The sequence below is a fragment of the Hydra vulgaris genome, chromosome 13, assembly GCF_038396675.1.
Source record: "Hydra vulgaris chromosome 13, alternate assembly HydraT2T_AEP".
Classification (NCBI taxonomy): Eukaryota; Metazoa; Cnidaria; class Hydrozoa; order Anthoathecata; family Hydridae; genus Hydra; species Hydra vulgaris.
Genome location: NC_088932.1, coordinates 53,933,131 through 53,955,480, shown reverse-complemented (window position 1 = coordinate 53,955,480; position 22,350 = coordinate 53,933,131). Strand labels below are relative to the sequence as shown.

Sequence of the window (22,350 nt, the reverse complement as noted above, 5' to 3'; positions counted from 1 at the left end):
GCTACAAGAATTGGTTGGTTGTGAATAGCTGGTTTCACACAAAGTTAGAGTTTGTTAGCAAAGTAGCCTAGCCAATCAGTTCCAAAAAGTTTAAGTGCGCACGACATACTAGAAGTAATGTCAGTTGCAGCTCCTAAAATATTATCTGAAGTCAAGTCAAATTTCGATAGCACGTTTCTTATAATTTCTTCAGGTAGTAGTAGCTTTGTGACAGCCATTATTTTCAGATTTACAACTGATAAACAGCATGATTTTAAAACTAACGAGGATGAAATATAGTTACAAGTAGAAACAAGAAAGTTATCGCTATTGTCAGCCTTAAAGAACTCAAAACTGATGCTAGGTTTGGAGATAATCTGCAGTTTTATACTTTTTTGGAAGCTATTATATAGATTATCAACCATACCACTACTTAAGATTCGAATATATAATGTAATTTTAATGAAGAGCCTGACGCTTTTTGATTATGTTATCGGAATTCTTTTTTTTTTTTTTTTTTTTTTGTAGCAGATAAGCGCTTTTTAGATGCTTCTTCGGGTAGCTTTTTATGGTCACGTTTTAAATGGTTCCATAGATAAAATAAAGTTCTAATTTTCTGAACAGAATACTTTATACTGCAGTTTTTCTGTTTGCATAAGAATGTTCCTTTTTTTCCTATGAATTTTTTAACTACCGATTTTTTGGAAGACATTTTTTAGCTTGAAGTAAAATAACAGTTTTTTATACCCAGTTAGTCCTAGCGAAAAGCAAAGTCGAAAAGTACCGAAGCAAAATTATAGTCATTTAATTAAACAGTTAAAGTGTTACTAATTTGTGCTCAGCTCTGTTTAAATCCTAACAGACAAATATTCTATTAAATGACATTACGAAATTTCTTTACCCAATATGCGTTAATATTTTAACAATTTTTTTTTAATGCCGTACGTATAAAAACAAACAACCATAAAATACAATGAAATAATTCGAAAACTCGAAATTGCTCTTGCTCGGGTAATTTTATTTATGCATTTGGTCTAAACAATATTTTTCGATGTCTATATATCTATTTTTATTGTTAATAATATTATTAATAAATGACTCGAATGAATATCATTTTAGAAACTTATATAACTTTATATAACTTTGCTTCTTTTGAGACATAGATTGACATACTTTTGAAGAAGAAGTTTAGATAATATTAGAGAATCTTTAAATGTTTGGGACCGTTAAGGAAAACTTAGATAAAAAAATGTTTTAGAACCGTAATACGATAGTAGTTTCGGAAAAACATTTTGCTGTTTAGTCCGGTTGTAATATTTTGGTTTTATTACGGATGACCAGCGGATCTTGGTAAAGTTATTCTGTTTTAGAATAAAGATTTAGAGAAATCGAATAAAAATTTTGCTTTGAAAATGTAATAAATTTGTTTAAACAATGCCTCAAAACCGAATTGCATATTTTTATGATCCTGATGTTGGAAATTATCATTATGGAAGTAGTCACCCAATGAAACCTCATCGTTTAGCATTAACTCATAATCTTGTATTTAGCTATAACTTGCATAAAAAAATGAACGTATTTAGACCATCACATGCTACTCCTCATGATATGACAAGGTTTCATTCTAGTGAATATATACATTTTTTACAGCGTGTTACACCATCCAATAAGGCAGGTTTTATAAGTTCACTTAACAAATTTAGTGTTGGAGATGATAGTCCAATTTTTCCTGGTTTGTTTGACTTTTGTTCTGCTTACACCGGAGCATCGCTGCAGGGAGCGGTAAAGCTAAACCATGGTTTATGCGATATAGCTATAAATTGGTCAGGTGGTCTTCATCATGCAAAAAAATTTGAAGCTTCTGGCTTTTGTTATGTTAATGATATTGTTCTTGCAATTCTTGAACTGCTCAAGTATCATGCACGAGTTCTTTACATTGACATAGATATACATCATGGAGATGGTGTGCAAGAAGCATTTTATTTAACTGACCGTGTAATGACTGTTTCTTTTCATAAATATGGTAATTTTTTCTTTCCTGGCACTGGTGAAATGTACGAAATTGGAGAAGATGATGGACGCTATTATTCATTAAATGTTCCTTTAAAAGACGGTATTGATGATCAATCTTATATAAGTCTTTTTAAACCTATCATTCAGGCTGTTATAGAAAAATATGTACCTTCTGCTATTGTTCTACAGTGTGGAGCAGATTCTTTAGCACTAGATAGGCTAGGGTGTTTTTCTTTAAATATCAAAGGACATGGAGAATGTGTTCAGTATGTAAAATCGTTTGGTATACCTTTGCTTGTGTTGGGGGGAGGAGGTTACACAATACGCAATGTTGCAAGATGTTGGACTTATGAAACTTTTCTTTTATTAGATGAGCCTGTTGATGAACAAATTCCTAAGAAATCAGATTATGCTGAGTTTTTTAGTCCTGATTATTCACTCTGTCCAGTTATGTCTGGAAATTTTGTAAACCAGAATAGCAAACAATATTTGGATTATATAAAACAGACTGTGTTTGATCATTTAAAGTTTATTCAAGGTGCACCAAGTGTTCAAATGCAAGATGTACCTCCAGATTTATTTTTGCATGAAGAAAATGAATGTAATGATGATTCTGTAGAGTCTGCTAGTTATATCCGGTAAGTTAAAAGTTGTATTTCTTCTATTCTTTATGTTCTATATTATCTAGTTATCTACTATAGTATATATAGATATACATTTTCAAATTTTTTCTTGCTTACTTTATTCCATACAACTTTTTCAAAAAAGAAAACTAAAATAAAAAAATTAGAAAACTAAAAGAAAAAAGAGAAAAATTCCAATTTTTAAAAACCTATAGAAAACACACTGACCTCTCTAGTCATTCTCAAAGGCCATCATTCTTTATTTCCAGTATCTTTAAGGGTATTGCAAGGTTCTTTGATCCTATATTATTTCTCATCTACAATAATTATCTTTCTGACATCAAAAGTGGCTCTATTTGCTAATAACTCAATTTTATATCTTGTCCTGATAAAAATTCTATACTTTATGAAGCAGTCAATCTTTAGTTTAATCTTTTTTCTGTTACAGCTTGGGGCTTGCAATGGCTTGGTTGGCCTAAACTCATTTTCGCTGGGCTTGTCATCCTTTTACTGTATTTGTCCCTTTATGCTATAAAAAATGTTATTCATCAAAAATTTTATTCATCTAATTTTTTTTCTTACACTTCAATAAAATCTTAAAACTCTCAACCACCTTTATATTTTTCAATTTACTACATATATAATAATAATGATAATTTTGCGTATGAAGTGTGAAATAACAAGACAAACTAAAAAATAACTTATAGCTAAGAAGATAAACTTTAATGAATTTTTAAAAATTTCTTTTGCTGATTTTATTGAGAAAATTTGTCAAAAAGCTTAAGTAAATCCATATTACTAGATAAAATTGCCCAGTTGTTCAAAGTTTTTTGGCTCATAGTTGACCTTTTATAACTTCTGATCAATTTAACTTTTAAAAAACTTCTTTCACCAGATCAATTTGTAATAATAAAAAATATAAAGATTCTCAAAATTGTCTAAAATTTTTGGAAAGACAATTTCCATGCTTTTTTCTTTGATCAGCTTGTATATAGATTAATGTGTTACAGCTAATTCTTGAAACGTATCTTTAATAAATTTATGGGTTTTCACAATCTTATCAGACAAGAACATATATCTTCTTGTAGGTAAGTATGTAAAATTTCAAAATCGTTTACAAGGGCTGTTCTAGGAAAATAATTTGGATGGCATTACCTCCTGTGCTGGCCCCTGTTGTAAGGAAATTTGGCAGAAACATTGCTGTATGTAGGAATTATTTTGCAAAAAAAAATTTGGCAGCATCCAAATACAGGCAGCACTGTCGGAAACTGTCAATAATAGCCCTTGGTTTATATATTTAATTATTATATATCATTAGAAAGAGCTTTAAATTAGTATAACAATGATGAAAATTTCAGAAAAATAAATCAACATGCCTTCAATATGAATCAAAATGCCTTCAAAATGAATCAATGCCTTCAATGCACTTCCACAACAGGAATGAAGTTTTTAATACAAATGAAATCATTAAAAATATTCAAAAAAAGATGCAATAAAAATAACAGCATATAGTAAACTTTAAACATTCTACTTTTAAAATAAAGTCTAAGCTGATATAAAATTCAAAAAAATATGATGATAAAACTCATCCTTACAACGCCGTGAAAAAAAGGTCACAGATTTTTTTTTAATCGGTGCCGTAAAAGCTAGATACACCTTGATACTGTTGAACAATTTTTTCTTGATATGTTAAATGATTTACAAGCATTTTAGTTTCAGTTTAAGCTTTTTCAGAGTCTGGACTTGTGAGTAAAATAAAAGAAATAACATGTGTCTAATATTTATTTTTGAATCTTGCAAAGTTTTTGAAACTGTTCCAAAAACCTGTTTGAATAGCAAGTTCAAGCTCTTTCATTTTTGATAAATTATTTTGTGCCTCAGCTCTGTTACTTCAAAGTTATTATGTATAATATCTGTGAGTGATCTCAAAATTTTTTTCTAACATGGCTTTATAAGATTTATTAAATCTGATCTTGCACTTGATCTAGTTTTCAAATGTAGTTTGACTATATATGCTAAATGTTTTTTTAGAACTTTCCATTATTTTATTGCTAATGAAAAGTAATTGTAAGTTGCTGAAAAATTGCAAAATAGTTTATGTTTTCTAGACAAATATCAGATCCTGAAGATCCAACCAAGCTGAATAAAAAAATGCCAACCACTAGGAAAATATTTTGCAAGTCTGTTTTGTTCAAAAGTTTTTGCATACAATAATAATCTAAAAACTTTATTCAAATTTAATTTAAAAAGTTCACAGTAACTTTGCATAGGTTTGTACCAGTGCACAGTAGATTTCACTTTTACTGGACAAAACTAATAACTCGTCATATAAAAACAGTTTTAGGAACATTTTTGCACTGTTTACTAATTTGAGGATTGCTGACATCAGTTTTAGTTTTGGGTTGCTATGGATACCTAAATTGCTTAGCAATTAAAAATTTTATTAACTATAATAAATATTAATTGAACAACAGTAATAACTTCTATAATATTTTGTGGATTACTCCCATCATTATTAGATTGAATATTTTTCTTGAGTAGTTTTCTTGTATTATGAATAAGTATCAATATCTTTCATGCTTTAATTACACCATCAGTACTTGACTATATAAGTAAAATTTTAATTAAAAAAAATACTTTCAATACAACGTCAATTTATTTGGCATAACTTATGTGCAAAATAGTGTTGCAATAGCTTATTTGAAAGATAATACTTGATTTTCATTATGCAATAAAAAGAAAGGTTATAAAATGAACCACTATTATATACTTATTAGTAATACAAAAATTATTATCAAATTAAAAAAAAAAATTTGAAAAAAAAAAGTTTTTTTAAAAAGTACTTTTTATTCAACAGCATAAAAATATATGACATGATAATTATACAAATTGAATTGTAAGAATCGTTCTTCATTAATGTGATTTTCCATGCATATTTTTAAGAACCACAGTTGATCATGATGAGATATTTAATTCTGCGTATTAAATTGTGGGTAAAATCTTCTAAATTATACATAAAATATACTGAAATTTCAAAACATTTTAAATCTTCTACATCTCTCAAAACAGCTTTTAGATCATTTTTTTGCCGCAATTAATCACTGTTTTAGATAAACAAAAAGTTTTTCCTGAACCAATGTGACCATAATAATGTGTTCTGAATGGAATGGGCCAAATTTTGCAATCAATTCAAGAGGTTCAAGAAAGTCTCAATTGCTCTGTTCTCCAAATAACTTGTTATTTGGAGAACAGAGCATTATCTCCAAATAACTTGTTGAAAGCTAAATTTTTTGCTAATTTTTTTTTTTTTTTGCTTAAGTACATTCAGCAATCACAAAAGTCAAAACCATTCTCCAATATTGTTATTTTTCTTCAAGGTTTTTGTTCAATGTGTCGTGACTTCTTTGGATTAAATAAGCCATCTATGCCTCTCTGTGTTCAGCAGAGTTTTCATAGCTTTTGAAATAAAAAAAATGCATTTTTTTAATCTAGTTGTTGAGGCAAAAATTAGAAATCTTCAGAATATTACAAGGCAAAGCTTTGACATAAATTAGAAATCATCTGAACATTACATTCAAAGCAGAAAATTTTTCCTGCTGGTATTTATCCTTGTACATTTTTTTTGATTCCTGAAAATCTGTATCCATTTGCTAAATACATTTTTGTTTTTGTGAAATCCAATAATGTCCTTGGAAAAAGTTTCTTATAACTCAATCTTATTATTTCTGTTGATGTTTATTTCATAGTGTTCAACGAAAATTTAAAAAATTCAAAAGTTTCTGGATGTATAGAATCTTAAATATAATATTTTCAGAATCTAGTTTATCTAGTTTAAAAAGTTTGAATTAAGAATCAAATTATTTTTTTTTACTCTTTGATGTGAAGACAAAGTTTATTTATCATAAATATTGCTGATAACTTTATTTATGATAAATTTATTTGATCATTAAATTTTATGAGTAAAAGCGAATAAGTAAAAAACAAATTCAAATAATTAAAATTCAAAAATTCAAAAATTTGGGGGTTTTAATCCCCCCCCCATCCCACCAGGGGTAAGAGAATAAAAACTAAAGTATTAACTTCTTTTATTTATAAACAATATCTATTTAAAACAAACTCTATATATGAAAAGCAAACTCAAAATTATATACAAAAGTATAACTTTATGTGAAAAACTATATTTACTTAATTTAATATACAAAAAGATTATGCAAAAATATAACCTTTAAAATAACTGCATGCGCACCATGCATACAACTATCAATAGGTTAAATAAAGTGTAAGTAACTTTTAATAAAAGACTTTTGATGAAAGTTTCCAGGGCTCTGGTGTCGGAGTCGGGACATTTTTAGCGGATTCGGAAATTTCAACGATTGGAGTCGGAGTTGGTACTTTTTTTTTACGACTCCACACCCCTGAAAGTTTCATTGATAGTATCACTAGTAGTATCACCTAGTAGATAGTATCACCTCTCAGCTAGGTGTACAGAATTATCAAAGCTGAAAAAAGGTTTTTTGGCAAGTTAGTAAGGTGTCTGAGTAAAAAAAAAAGTAAACTACAAAAATAAAAATCTATGCAAAATTACTAAAAAATACATCAGTAAATTCATTACTAATTTAGCTATAAAGAAATAAGCTAATAGTCTTATTTTAATTAAAAAAATGTTATTTTATGGGTAATTAATAAACTTATTAATGCTAACATTATTATAAAGTTGATGGGCTCAAAATTGAGGTGTGGGGGATAGGATAAGAATGGGTTGTCTTCTCCAAATCTTTTTATTCAGAGAAAATTCTCCATCTTTTTTATAATCTTGATTAAGCTTTTGTTTAATGATGTTACAAAAGTTTGAATGACATTTACTAAAATATACTTGTTATTTACTAATAGAATTAATTTAGATGAAATTATAAAAAATATATTTAAACTAAAGAATATTTTAAATTTTATTAAGTTAAGCTTTTTAATTGAAATATTTATCAACAGAAGAAAAATTTGTTTGCTTTAATATGAAGTAAATAAATAAAACATAAAAAAAAACTTTTTTACATTATTTAAAAATTTATCATTTTTACATTATTTGTATCATGTTGAAAAAAGAAATTCATTATTTCATGTTTTTAGCTACCAGAAGCAAAATAAACATTGTATAACATTTGTAACAAATAACTGCAAAGTTTTTAGTTCATTTTCAAATAAACTTTTTTTGTAGTATTTTGTAAATTGTGGTAGTTTTCAAAATTGTCCATAAATAGAAAAATTATGTTATTGAGAGTATCAAATCATTTAAAAAAATATAAACTAAAGCTAAAAATTGGTATTACAAATAATTACAATTATTACAGTTCTGGACACATTTGCAAGACAGGCATATTTTCCGAATCGTAGCTGTTAAAGGGTTTAAAGAAGAAATAAATCAGAGAAATTATGTTTGGCAATGAATTATTCTTGTTTGTTTTGCATGTTAGGAACAATGTATTTATTAGATTCGGAAGCATAATGAAAAGTTTTTTCCAAATGATTCAGCCTTAACTTTAAGATAAGTCATTCATTTAAAGTGGCGCAAGTTCAATCCCCACCACATACCTGGTAGTACCCCGCCTAACTTAATTCTCTATGTTGTGTTTTGGAGTTATAAAGTTGAGAGAGGGTAACCATAATTAAAGTAGCCTCCTCGACTATAGTGGCTGTTATGATCTTGGGGGAGTGAATTTGTATACAACAGGGCTCAAATTAAGTGTATTGCAAATCGCAATTGCTTTCCTCACCTTGATTATTTTTTTATATAAAATTTTTTTTGAGATTTGTTTTCTTTTCTTCTAAATAAATTTATTTTTTAGCTATTCTTAAAAATTCAGAGCAAATGTTATTGTGTTTTTTAATTTTTAAATTTTATTGCGTAAGGTTTTTAATTTTTAGTAAATTTTAATCCATTAAGTAACGTAATATTCTAAGGATAATGCTAGATTAAGAATCAAATACAACATAAAGTTTAAAGCGTGCATACCGCCATATTTATTTTAAGTAATGATAATAACACGAGGCATATGTGTATTATGCCGAACACGGATATTACAAACGTCACGCTAAATTTAACTTTTAAATAAAAGTAATAGATATTTTTGCTTTCTTTTGTTGCCAAGTATCAAAAAGTGCAGAGTTAAAACGATTTTTAAAGTGGTGGAAAAATGTGCCAGTCTCTATTCATCTGTCAATATATCTTAATGTTTTATCTCCCCTTAGGCATTTGAGTTTAAATTTTTAAAGCAATAATCATGATCCGGTAAAGTGGTAAGAAGAGTTCAAGAATTTATATGAACAATGGCCAAGCTGCAAATACTTCTCGAAATTTCAGTAGACAATTCGCTTGATGACACAAGTGTCATGACCCACTATAAAAAACTGTATAAAGATATAGAAATTATTGATACAAAATATTGTTATCAAAATGTAACACTTTCTCAGTATGCCGAAGTTAATAGCAAGGTTCTTGAGCAGTACAAACTAGTTGTTGCAAAATTTCCATAAGTATGGAAATGGGTTTTCAATCTCTTCAAAAATCACCATTGTTTGTGCATTTAGTAGCTTTACTTGATGTTTTTAACTGGCCATTAGATGCAAACAATAGTACTTTTGGCGACAAAGCTATCATTGAAGTTGTTAATTGTTTTTCTGATTTGTTAATTGATGTAGGATGTGACTTGTATAGTATACAATTGTTTTTAATATCCTGAATGGATAATATTAAAAACATATATGTTTCCAATCATAAAAATATTAATAAGAATAATAAAAAGAATATTATTTGAAACTTTGGGATTTTCAAAAACAAGTTTGGTCAACGAATGTTGAAATATTCTTGATATATTTGAACTATTTTTAATTTGTCCATTTACAAATGCGAAGGTTGAACAAATGTTTTCTGTATAAATAGGGTAAAAAATGACTGGAAAAGATGTCTAGGGTGAGATCATTTGGAATCTCTACTTTTAATAAGTGAAGACGATACCAAGATTAAAGAATTTGAACCAGATGCTGCTATGGACAAATGGTATGATGATAAAGTAAGACATTTGTCAGCAAATTGTCATCGTTATCCAGTAAAAAGAAAAATGGTTTCAGGAAATTCTAGCATAGATCTAGCGACAGTAACAATTTCAGGTTTAGAAGAAAGTGTAAGCAAGGAAGAATTTAAGTTGCTAACATTTATAATAGTTAAATTTTTTTTAAACTTAGTAAAAGCGTCATTGTTTTTTGCTTCTTAAAAACAGTTAAAAAAGTAGAAACATATAGAAACATATATAGCATATAGAAACATATATAGCAAGTATATAAACATGTATAGCAAACATTAAACAAGTGAAATGAAAATTAAATTATAAATAGTTTATATTAAAAAAAAAAAAACTTTTTAAAACTTTTTTTTTTTTTTTTAAACTGAAATTTAAGCATATTTAAGTATATAAGATTTATACTTATGAAGAAATAACATGTCATACTAAACCAAGTTATTTCCTTTTGCTTTATTTTATAGCAAAACAGTTGAAGGAAAAAATCTAATGGTAATGTCAACTTAAAAACCATTGAATGAAAAAATAATTATCAATAAGCAATTAGTTAAATAGTGCGTGGAATCTAATAAGTTTAGTATTTTGTTTTTGTAATTTCATTTACTCATTTGGTCTATTGAAGGTGCATGTTCTTGCAAAAATAAATTAAATGTTTTATGACAATAACGTTTTCAATGTTAATTCTATTTTATATTGTTTTTTATAACAGTATTATAATATTTGTTTAAATATTGTAAATTTGGCATTTTTTCTTTTTAAGGAAACATGCAATACGACAATAAAATAAAATTAATTAAAAACTTTAAGTTATTTATTAATAATATTATTTTATGATATTACTTTTCAAGTAATATCATTTTTGATATTATTTAAATAATTTTAAAAAGTAATAGATACGCTTCTTGCGCATTGCACTTTAGCAACTCAAACATTATAACAGTAGCTTGAGTTATTATAAAATGAGAATATAATGAGATATTAAAAACATGTAATATTTTATTAGAAAAATACTAGTTACAAAATAAAGTACAAAAGATACAATTTGTACTAGCGTAACTCTACTTACTGTACAGTAGGAAATCGTTGGGAGGGGGAGGGGATGTATTTTGAAGAAAAAATCTGTAAAAAACTTTTGCAATTAGATTTTTTTTTGCATTAATTCGAGCCTTGTACAATAATAATAAGTTACTTAAGTAATTTTTCTCAAATTACGTTGGTATTTTAAAATTATTTCCAAACAATCAAATGTTGGATACATTTTAGTCTGATAATAATTTATTTGAGGAATTTTTGTTTATTATTAAATTTTTGAAAAAGTTTTTTATTTGAGAATTGTAGAATAGAGTAGTTGTGTATCTTAAAAATCAGATCAATTAAAAATAACTAGAGGTAGTTAATAATATTTTAAAGTAGTAACCATAGGAGAAAATTAAGTTGTTTATTTGTACTCATTTGTTTAAAAAAATAAAACTTTTTTAATCAAATGATTTGACTGTCAGATACCTATAAACTTGTTACCATGACTGTCAGATACATCATTTTTATTTGTTAAAAATAAAGTTTAAACAGTTTTAACAGCAAAAAATGTTTTTTCTTAATATTGGGTAATCCATATGAGATCATCCAAAAAAAACATTTTCGACACCCTCAGAATTTGTTCATTTCTCACTTGCAATCCATATTAAAAAAATAATAACTGCAAAAATTTTAGCTAAAAATACAGATTAATTCCAGAGAGAAAGCGTCAATTAAAATAATGCTGACTCAGCATTTTAGTGATTATCTGAAGTGACTAAAAAGCAACTTTGACATCTTCATAATGCCTTAGGGAAATTTCCTAAAATTTGGTACCCCAATAGATTTTTACTTGCGGAATTCAAAAAGAGCACCACAAGACTCTGGTCTCAGGAAATGCCTTGTTTATCCGATTTTGTTCAAAATTATTGACTTGTAAATTCATGATTTTTTGGAGGTAAAATAAAGACCGTAGCCCAAAATCCTGAATAAAATGTTTAACTGTATATCATTATTTTATCTTAGGTCTACTAAAAAAAATTAGATTCATCAATTGTCTCTCTAATACTTGATCAATATTTGCGTTTAAAAATTGTCTTTTTAGAAAAATTTAAATTTTTTAACGAAAGCAATTGAAATTTTTTTTAAAACATTTATTTGAATAAAACATCAAATAGTGTTTTTTATTGACTAGTTTAGGACATTTATAGTCATAGGCCAAGGAAGGGCCAGAGGATCTCTGACCAACTCTGCCCCCTCCCCCAATCTCCTTGGATTATTATTTTTTTTTTATTTGTGCATTAAATAATATATTAATAAATAATTATTAAAATTCAATTTAAAAACATAATTTTTTTTTTAGTTTAAGTTTGAGAAACAATCTTTTTTCATTTTTTACCTCTTAATTCAAAGTAAGCTCTCAAAACTAAGATCTTTTCACGGTTTTAAAAATCCTAAATTTTAAAACCAAAAATATTGATATGTTTTTTAAAAGATTTTAACAATCAATATCTTTATGGTATTATTTAGTGGATTAATACTAATGTAGTCATTGGCATAATAAGGTGGACAGTGGGATTTATTTAAACCCCCCTCCTTCTCAGCCTTCCATTCGAGAATTTGAAAAAAAGAAAAAAAGAAAGACAAGTTCTAAATGCAAAATAGGTAAATAAATTTGCAATAAAATTATTTTAAATGTATATAATTTTGATTTTGTAACTAACTGCTTATATTCTCCAAATCTAAATCAGATATGTTGTACGTAAGACCTGATATTGTTGTGGGTGTAGAAATTAGGCATATAACTTCAGAATTGAGCACCCAACACTCATCATTTCTCATCGGCCAAAATAAGTTTTTACCTAGTCCATGTGGATGCATGAATCTGACTTTAGTATCAAGCTCAATTACATCTTCAGCAATCCCTACCCAGCAAAATCCTTCATAAAAACATGCAATATAATCCATTTTTTAATGTTTAATGAAATCTTTTTATTATGTTTGCTTTTTGGAATGATATCAAATATTTCAATATATGTATCAATAATTGTTTTTTTATAACTTATAGTGTTTGAAGCAATTGGAATAAAATGATGATACATCTTTGTGCCCGAAACTGTTTTTCCACTTAAATATCTTTTTTCTAATTGTGCTCCTGTTTGGTCGATTTCACCTTTAGAAAATAATTTAAAACAAATTCTATTTATCTTGGCTTTACAAAAGGAGTACATTAACATCTAAAATCTGCCCGGTAGTTATTTGTTTTAGACTTTCTTGACATACTACTCTTTTAACAGTCCCACCAATACCATCACAGGGGGATTTACCATGACTGGTAGCAAAAAATACCCATTCAGCATTTAAATCAAAGTCTTTACTGTGATGACAAAGATTGATAAAATTTTTAAAATTTTTAAATAGTGCTGCACAGCCATCGGAAAAGTATTTCACACTTGATACACCAGGTAGATTTTCTTTGATATATCTAGTTATATCTTAATGAGTCTTGTAAATAAATCCAGTGTCATGATCAACATCTTCTGAAAGGTAACAAAAAGATTTATGTTTAAGAAGTTTGTTCTCTATAAAATAAAGTACAATTGTATAAAGTGAGCATTGACTTTTGCTCCAGTGATAACTTTGAACCTCATCCTGAACAACATATTGATAGTTTTCAGCAAAATCTCCTAAAATTAAGCATTCGTTTTGGTTAAGGATTTCTTTTCAGTTTTTCAAGTTTCACAACCTACTTTGTGTTTTTGCAATATATAAATGAGTGGTAAGATTGTTAATGCTGTTATATAATAAATCATTAAATTCATCTAGTGGCAATTGTAATATTAGTGTTGTACGATTGGTATTCTGCCATTGCTTGAGGGCTACATCTTCTTTGAGCTCATGGTCCATAAACTCCTGCACTAAATAATTTTTTTAATGCTTCAATACCAGGGCATTAGTTATATTGATGCAACATACATTCTGCATTTTTAAGCAAACAAACAATCAATTTTGGTGCAAGTGTTAACATTTGCACCTTATGGCGGTAAGAGTCAGTCTCTGAAATTTTTTTTTTTTTTTTTTTTTTTTTAGATTATTCACCTCCCCAAGGCCCGAGGGGGGCCACTACAGTCGAGGAGGCTACTCATTTTTTTGTGTTTTTATTTTTTAGTTGTTATTCGTGGTGCAACCCTCTCTCAACTCTTTAACTCCAAAACACGAACCTTGCCAAGCAAGGCCGCTGCGAGGAGAAACTAAGTTGAGCGCGGTACTTCCAGGGACGTGGTAGGAGTCGAACTCCGAACCTCTCGCTTACAAAGCGAGCGTTCTTACCACTACACCACTACCGCATTTTTTACATTAAAATGCCTAGATCATGGTCATTGTTAATGTTGTTGTTTGAAATGGGGCTTTTTATTTCTGTTGTTAAAGAAGTTTCTTTAATGTTATATGCTAATGAGACTATTTTTGCAACTCTGTCAATAGTGCACTCAAACTTTTGTTTTGCTGTAGGCACTTTTTATTTTGACTGGTGAAATTCCAAGCAATTCTATAGTGGTATCTAGCTTTTTTTCTCACTTTTTGATTCCCATTCCTCCTGTGAATTTAAATCTCCGTCTGTTTCGACTGCTTTTTTTGTAACATTTACAGCAGAATTTCCAACCTGGGGTTACATAAACATTATTTTGTTGCAAAAATTTCGCCAAGTCTAGGAAATCTTTTATTACCTAAGAAACAAATTTAGTTTTAAGTTTTTACAATAACTGAATATATAAAATTTTTTATAAATAATAAAATATTTTTCTTTTAATTTCCATATCAATTCTGTTGTAGTTAAAGTTAGATTACCTTTTTTTTTTTTTTTTTTTAAACATCTTCGCTTCCAACAAGGCTGCAAGCAGCCACTAATTAAAGTTGGAAGTTACTGTAAGAGAAAAGATGAAGATTGTAGAGCAAGATAACGATTGACGGACGATTTAAAAGATTGCAAATTATATGAATCAGGAAAGCAAGATGAAGGAAGCGAATTCCAAAGAACTGATGTTCGAGGAAAAAAACTAGACGAATAAGCGTTTTTGGAGCACTTAGGAATAGTCACAGAAAAAGGATGACACTTAATTGAATGACGAGTAACAGGAGAATGAATTTTAGTAGATGGCACAAGAGACGCTAGCTCTTTAGAGCAGTGCCCATTATAGTATTTGTAGAAAAGAGAAAGAGAAGCAACATTACGACGATGTGATAATGGTTGAAGGTTGGCTGCAAGAGCAGGTCCAACTATGTTTACAATGCGTTTTTGCACCTTGTCTAAAAGAGAAAGGGCATCATTAGAAGATCCGCCCCAGATATGGCAACAGTATTCCATACAAGGCCGGATTTGGGATTTATAGAGATAGAGAATAGAATCCAGAGTAAGAAAGTGGCGAGCTCGATAAAGAGATGCAACCTTAGCAGATGCTAATTTTGCAACCGATTTGATATATGGTTTCCAAGAAAGATTGGAAGTAAGAGTTAATCCTAGAAGATGAAGAGTAGGTGACTCATCGAGTACATCACCATTCATAAATATAGGAAGATCTAAATTATTGCGATAACGATTGGCTGAAAAAAATTGAGTTTTATCTGAATTAAAGTTCACCAGCCACTGTGAGCCCCATGCTGTAGCAGAAGTGAGATCCTTTTCAAGCTCAAATGCCCCCTCCAAGCAATCAGAGGGTGTTGGTTTCTTATCACGACAAGAATAAATGGTAGTATCATCAGCAAACAATGCCATCTTAGATGTGAGAATATCTGGAAGATCGTTAATGTAAATTAAAAAGAGTATAGGGCCAAGGATAGAACCTTGAGGAACCCCTGAAGTTACAGAATAAGAAGAAGAGTGTTGTCCATCGAGGACAACTTTTATGCTACGATTGGAAAGGAAGGATTCAATGATCTTAAAGATGTTGCCGGATACACCATAAGAAGAAAGCTTATGGAGAAGACCAGCATGCCAAACTTTATCAAACGCTTTTGAAATGTCAAGAGCGATGGCCTTAACCTCTCCACCTTCATCTAATGCACGATAAAACCTGTCAGTTATTACTGTTAGCAAATCAGCTGAAGAACAAGAAGATAGAAATCCATATTGATGGTCAGAAAGTAAGTGATTAGATTCAAGATGAGAAATTAAGTTTGTTAATTAAAGATTCAAAAACCTTGCTTATGATAGGAAGAAGACTTATGGGACGGTAGTTAGACGAATCAGATCGCTCCCCAGAATTTTTGAAGATAGGGATAACAGATGCGGCTTTCCAGCAGGCTGGAAAACAAGACTCTGATAAGCACTTGTTGAATAGTTTTGAGAGTATTGACGACAGCTCCGGAGAACACTTCTGCAAGACAATAACAGGTATGTTGTCTGGGCCACAAGCTGTAGAAGAGTCTAGGCAGGAAATCACTTTAGATACAGATGCTGGAGTGATATGAATGTCAAGCAATGGATCAACCTGTTTGTTGGCAATATCAGGTAGAACGCAATTAGTGGAATCAAGAGATGATATTGATGAAAAGTTTTTAGCAAACAGTTCGGCTTTGTCTTTAGGTGAGGTGACAAAATCTGAACCATACATGAGAGGTGGAATTATAGATTTGCCCTTATTATTGATATTATTAAAGATTCTCCAGAAGTCACGAGAGCCTAATTTTTGAGATGAGATACGAGATTTCATGACCTGAGAATAGCGGGTTTTGGCGTTAGACAAAACCTTTTTACAGTTGTTTCTAGCAGTAATAAACAGACGTCTGTTTTCTGGAGAATTGTTTTGCTGATAAATATGGAAGTAACGGTTTCGATTGCAATCGCAGCAGCACAGTGTGAAGAAAACCATGGAGGAGAGTGTGGCTTGACCTGGAATCGTCGAGAGGGAATAAAAGATTCCATGCCAGCCTGAATCCACGAAGTTATGTAAGAAGCACATTTGTCGACAGGAAGTTGAAAGATTTCTATCCAAGGGCCATTACAAAGAAAATCACGGAAAGAATCCCAGCCAGCTTTACTGTAGTTGTAAGAGGTTCGATAATAGGGGGATTCAAGTGATGAAGAAGAATGAGATATTAGTTTTAAAGAGATCAAACTGTGATCAGAAGCACCTAAGGGTAAATGTGGAGAAACTGAGCACTGACTAGGATCAGAAACAAGACATAATTCGAGTAGAGAAGGTAAATGATTTGGGTTGTCAGGAAAGCGAGTTGGAAAGTTGACTATTTGAGTTAGGGATTGAGAAAGGCAAAAGTTGTGGGCTTTAATGCCTGCAGAGTCACTGACACTAGAGCCAAGCCATTCAGAGTGGTGAGCATTAAAGTCACCGACAACAACTATATTAGCTGATGGATAAAGAGAGAGGGCTTGGTCAATATGATCAGAAATAACATCAAAAAGAGTGCAGTCTTGAGATGAAGGAGAGCGATATAGAACAAAGAGAAAGGCAATAGAGTGAAGTGGTGCTAAACAAAAGCACATGAAAGAATAGTCTGTGGATTCAAACCTAGTTTCACGACAAACAGGTGAATTCTTACGAATGTAAATGCCCAGGCCAAGCATGTGACTATTGGAGTCTTTAGGAATCAGAGGAAGATAACCATCAACACTAAGATCACAAGATGAGACAGCCGAACTCAAATTAGTCTCACAAAGAGCAAGTAGGTCTGGTGAACTTTGCAAGAGATAAGACTCAACAGAAGAAAAGTTTCTTCGAAGACCACGAATAATAGTGAATGATAGGTTTAGAGAACTTGGTGATGATGATTTTTTGTGTTTTATAGTTTTTGGTACTTTATTCATTTTTAAATTAGATTGAAGAACTTGACTCAAAGCATAGATAGTACTCAGATTACCGTTTAATAGCCCAAGCAATTGCCTTATTACTACTAATAAACCCTAAGCCGTAACAAAGGGCTCCAAATGTGGCCTCCGCAATGCACACCAAAAGTACAAACAGGGACACCATCCATGCGCAACATGGCACTGTTAATACTTTGATATTTTTCAGCTGTTGATGGAATCAGCCTCTCTGAGAGCTACCATAGAGTTCGGGAAACCTGACTACCAGCTGGCCTCAGAACCATAAAACTGAGTTTTAGAGCTGTACCCTCATAAGGAGATAATAGAATGAGTTGCCTAGTCCTAAAAACAGTGACTCAAGCAAACCCATGCATTGAATCAAGAAGATCCAGCATTCAACATCCTAAACTGGAAACAATGTATTAAAAATACATCTGCGCCAGCCTAATAGATGAAGAAGGGGTGCGAGGCTGGTCAACAGATAGAATTTGTTTACCCCTTAAGTCTTTGCCTAGGAGGCCTTTTACAAGACAGTAGCTGGGTGCATTTAACATCTGCCCAAGATGAGTATTTTTATCGAGACACCATCTCTTAAACAAAACCTTAATTTCTAGAAAATCCAGTTTTGTGGCAATGAATGTTAAGACTTTTACCGATGCCACATTTCTTCATATTAAATATGTTTATTATTTATAATAATACCTGCCAAAAAATTACAAAAACAATAAAATTCCCAATCATTCTTTAAGAAAATACAACCAAGTAAAGTACAATCTTTAAAAGTACACAACAAAATATTTGCTTGTTTTTGATATAATAAGAGGTAAGCATTCACCGATTTGAATTGAAATAATGAAAAAAAATTGTTTCTCAAACTTTAACTAAAAAAAAAATAATTTTTTGAAATTGAGTTTTATCAATTATTTATTAATATATCATTTAATGCATTTAATAAAAAAAAAATTAACCCAGGGAGATTGGGGGGGGGGGAGGGCAGAGTTGGTTTGACGCTCCCTGGCCCTCCCTTTGCCTTTGACTATAAATGTCCTAAACTAGTCAATAAATAACGCTATTTGATGTTTTGTTCAAGTAAATGTTTTTAAAAAAATTTCAATTGCTTTCGTTACAAAATTTAAATTTAAAAAAAAAAAAAATTTTTAACGCAAATATTGATCAAGTATTAGAGAAACAATTGATGAATCTAATTTTTTTCAGAAGACCTAAGATAAAATAATGAAATACAGTTAAACTTTTTATTTGGGATTTTAGACTACAGTCTTCATTGTACCTCTAAAAAGTCATGAATTTACAAGTCAATAGTTTTGAACAAAATTGGATAAACAAAGCATTTTCTGAGGCCAGAGTCTTGTGGTGCTCTTTTTGGATTCCGCAAGTAAAAATCTATTAGGGTACCAAATTTTAGGAAATTTCCCCAAGGCGTCATCCATTTTTTGACCCCCTCTCCCTCTCCTTGTAATGCATCCGTAACACTTTAATGACCCTCCTTCTAATATTACACAACAATTTTGTACCCCCCTCCCCTAAAAAAATTTTTTACATTCTTTTAAAGGAGGGGGGGGGGGTAAAAGATTTTAAAGATAATGTCTATAATTTTCTGAGCTTCTTTTAGTTAATTAATTAATTGCAGTCTGTTTAATTTTTTTTTCCATTGCATAAATTAACATCGCTATCCTAAACATGATACCATTTTTAAAAACCTAATCTTCCGATATATAATACATGGAAAATATTATATATATAATATATAATACCTAAAGATACATTATAATATATTATACATGCAAAAGTTATGTTTTATAAATATAATTTTCCTTTTAACTTGCAATTCAGTGTGGCCGAGTGGATTCTGCTTTAGGCTAATAAACCAAGGATTCCAGGTTCGACTCTCGGAATCAAAATTTTTTTATTTTATTTAATGCACAAAGGTTGTGCTTTTGTTGTTACACACTTTGTGCACTAACTAAATCAATTTCTTACCATATAAAGTTAAAGCGCCGAACGTGCATTGCACATAGACTGTTACAGTTGTAACAGTCCATTAACAGGCTGTAACTACTCTGTTAACAGAGTGTGCACATTAACTAAGTAAGATTTAGGCGTAGTTGGTTTTACAATAAACATGTAGATACATCAACTGAGGGTTTTGGTTTGGTCAGATAATTAAAAGAAAGTCTTCTCCAGATTTAAAGCTTTAAAAAAAAAAATGTAACCTCACAAAATCAGCTTTCCCTTCCCTTGCACAGCCCCCCCCCTCCTTCCCCCCTAAAGCATGATGTAATTTATGGATGACCCCCAAGCCATTATGAAGTTACTATATGTCGAAGTTGCTATGTAGTCGCATCAGATAATCTCTAAAATGCTGAGTCAGCATTGTTTTAACTGATGATATCTCTGGAATCCATTTGTATTTTTAACTAAAATTTTCGCAGTTATTATTTTAATAACGCCTAATAACGCTTGTAATAAAATTCAACCGCTGAAGAATGTAGGTGTTAGCCAATAAATATTAAGATGTTTATCAACAACAACAAAAAAGATTTGTTGAAATCAAAACTCAAAAGAAAATAATCAAAAAATTTTTATATACTTTTATATTTTATATATTTTTATATATAAATATTTCATAAAAAAGCATCTTCATAAATAGATATACTTCATAAAAAAGCATTATTATTTAAAAAAAGCAGTATTTTCACCACAACAACAACAAAAACTAGTTTGGCAAAAAAGTGCCCACCTCAGGCACTGCCATGTCAGAACTAAGGTTGGAATTGGTGAATGCGCTACCTACCTACCTACCTACCTACCCTAGTTAAACATTGCTAAGAGAGTTTCCTGAGCATTTTAGGTAGAGGTGAAGGAAAAGTAGAAAGAAGGAAAAGTGGAGAGTGTTTTCATTATTCAAATTTTATCTTTAAGAATTTTGTTATTATTTTATGAGCAGTGCAGAGTACAGCTATTTCCAAAATTATAATTAACCAAATAAAAAAGTTATCAACTATAATTTATTTTTTTACTAGTATAGTTATGATTTTTAAAATTTTACGTTTTTTATTATTTAGACGTGAACATCAGGGAGAATACTATAACGATGATCAAGATAATGATAAAGCTAATTATGAGTATAATTAACATATTTATTGGATTAATTAGATCCGCAATGTTTAAATTACATCCATAATGTTTTTGTGTTATTCTTGTTGTTGATGTTGTTGTTGTGTGTGTGTGTGTGTGTTTAAACAAAATGATCTCCTTTTAAATGTTTATTTATTTCTTAAATCTATTTGAATTCATCAGATTGCAGTTGCAAGTGTAAGAAACAAAGATTTTATTTATAAATGCAATTTTTTATTACATATTCAAGGACACCAGGAGGAGGGGGGGGGGAGGAGTGGTTTTAGCTTTCCAATAATTTTTCGATTCTTTTACTATTATTAAAAAACATTTTTTACTAAAAATAATTCAGCAATTTGATGTTTTCAGAAAATTTGAAATTTTAGAAAATTTAAAACTTTCAGTTCTTCATATTACCATATTTTCCCATTTTTATTTTTTGGGTATTGTTTTTAAATGATTTACAAAAAAAAAAAGATAATAATAGAATAGAGGTGTTGTAAATTTGTAACTTGTAAGGTTTGTAAATTGAGACATAAAATTACACAGAATTTCACTCAATAACAGTTGTTACAGAAGTAATAATTAATAACTGTTAAAATTTAAAAAATTTTCTTCTTAAACTGGTTTGCTTCTTGTTGATATTTACAGATTCTACTACTTCATTAGTTTGATGATTTCTGTTGTTTGCTATTTGATTCCTTAAGAAATGTCTTATAAACTGGTACTTTCTATACTTTGAAAGTTAATGGTGAGTTGTGTATTGATGACTTTTTTTTTTAATAGTTTTTCCAGCGGTGTATGAAAGTTGGATCCAAATTTTTTACTATTTTGAACATTTGTATTAAATCGATTCTTTTTCTGCGGCACTCAAGATTTTTTTATTGCCAAGTTTCTCTCATAACTATTAAATCTTTTCATTATTTTTCAGTCATTAACTTTCGTTGCTTTATTTTGAAGTTTTTCTTATGCTTTGATTTCACATTTTTTAGAAAAATTCCATATAATTGTTCCTTAGTCTAGACAAATCAGGGATTGTTATAAAAGTCTTTTCAATGTTATATCCATATATACTGGGAACAATGTTTAATATGACCTAGTAGACAATAGGCTGAATATGATATGATGAATATGATATGATGGCTGAATATGTTTGCTGAATATGATATGATGGCTCTAATTTAAATCAATTATAACAAATACTCTAAAAATCCTTTTCCATTGTAGTTTCTGACAAAACAATGTTGTCTATTATATACACTTAGGTCTTACACTTGTCTTTTGATTTTAATCATCCAGTCATCCGTCCATTCTTCCAATAAATTAATATCGTTTTGAAGCTTTTGTTATTGAGTTCTTATTTATAGATTGATAATAGTTTTGTATCATCTACAAATAGTTTACTTATGCATGCAGTCTTAATAAGCAGATTGTTAATAAATATGGTGAATAATAATGGAGGAACCCCACTTTCAACTAATTTTCAATTCAAAATAAACTTGCCTACAATTACTCATTTGTATGGATATCACATAATGATAAAGTTTTGTTTCATATTCCTTCCTTAAAGCATTAACCACAGCGTATAACCTCTTTTGTGTTAAGTAAATAAGTTAAAATGCGTGTATTTTTTCGTGTTTTAATTTTTTTAATTTTTTTTTTTTTTGAAGCTCAAAATTTTTTAGGCTAATTTATG

General features: G+C 29.7%; 1 protein-coding gene across 2 annotated transcripts; it reads left to right on the top strand.

Moving 5' to 3' along the window:
* Positions 1-1,285: 1,285 nt before the first annotated feature.
* Positions 1,286-20,879, top strand: LOC100200676 (histone deacetylase 3). Of its 2 annotated transcripts, none has more exons than XM_065816848.1 (2): positions 1,286-2,630; positions 20,603-20,879. In XM_065816848.1, exons 1-2 carry the CDS (start codon positions 1,414-1,416, stop codon positions 20,670-20,672), a joined length of 1,287 nt encoding a protein of 428 aa, XP_065672920.1. In that variant the 5' UTR covers positions 1,286-1,413; the 3' UTR covers positions 20,673-20,879. The 2 variants fall into 2 exon arrangements, with proteins under 2 accessions (XP_065672920.1, XP_065672921.1); XM_065816849.1 differs by lacking the exon at positions 20,603-20,879 and adding an exon at positions 9,550-9,663 and having other exon boundaries at positions 1,295-2,630.
* The last annotated feature ends 1,471 nt before the right edge of the window (positions 20,880-22,350 follow it).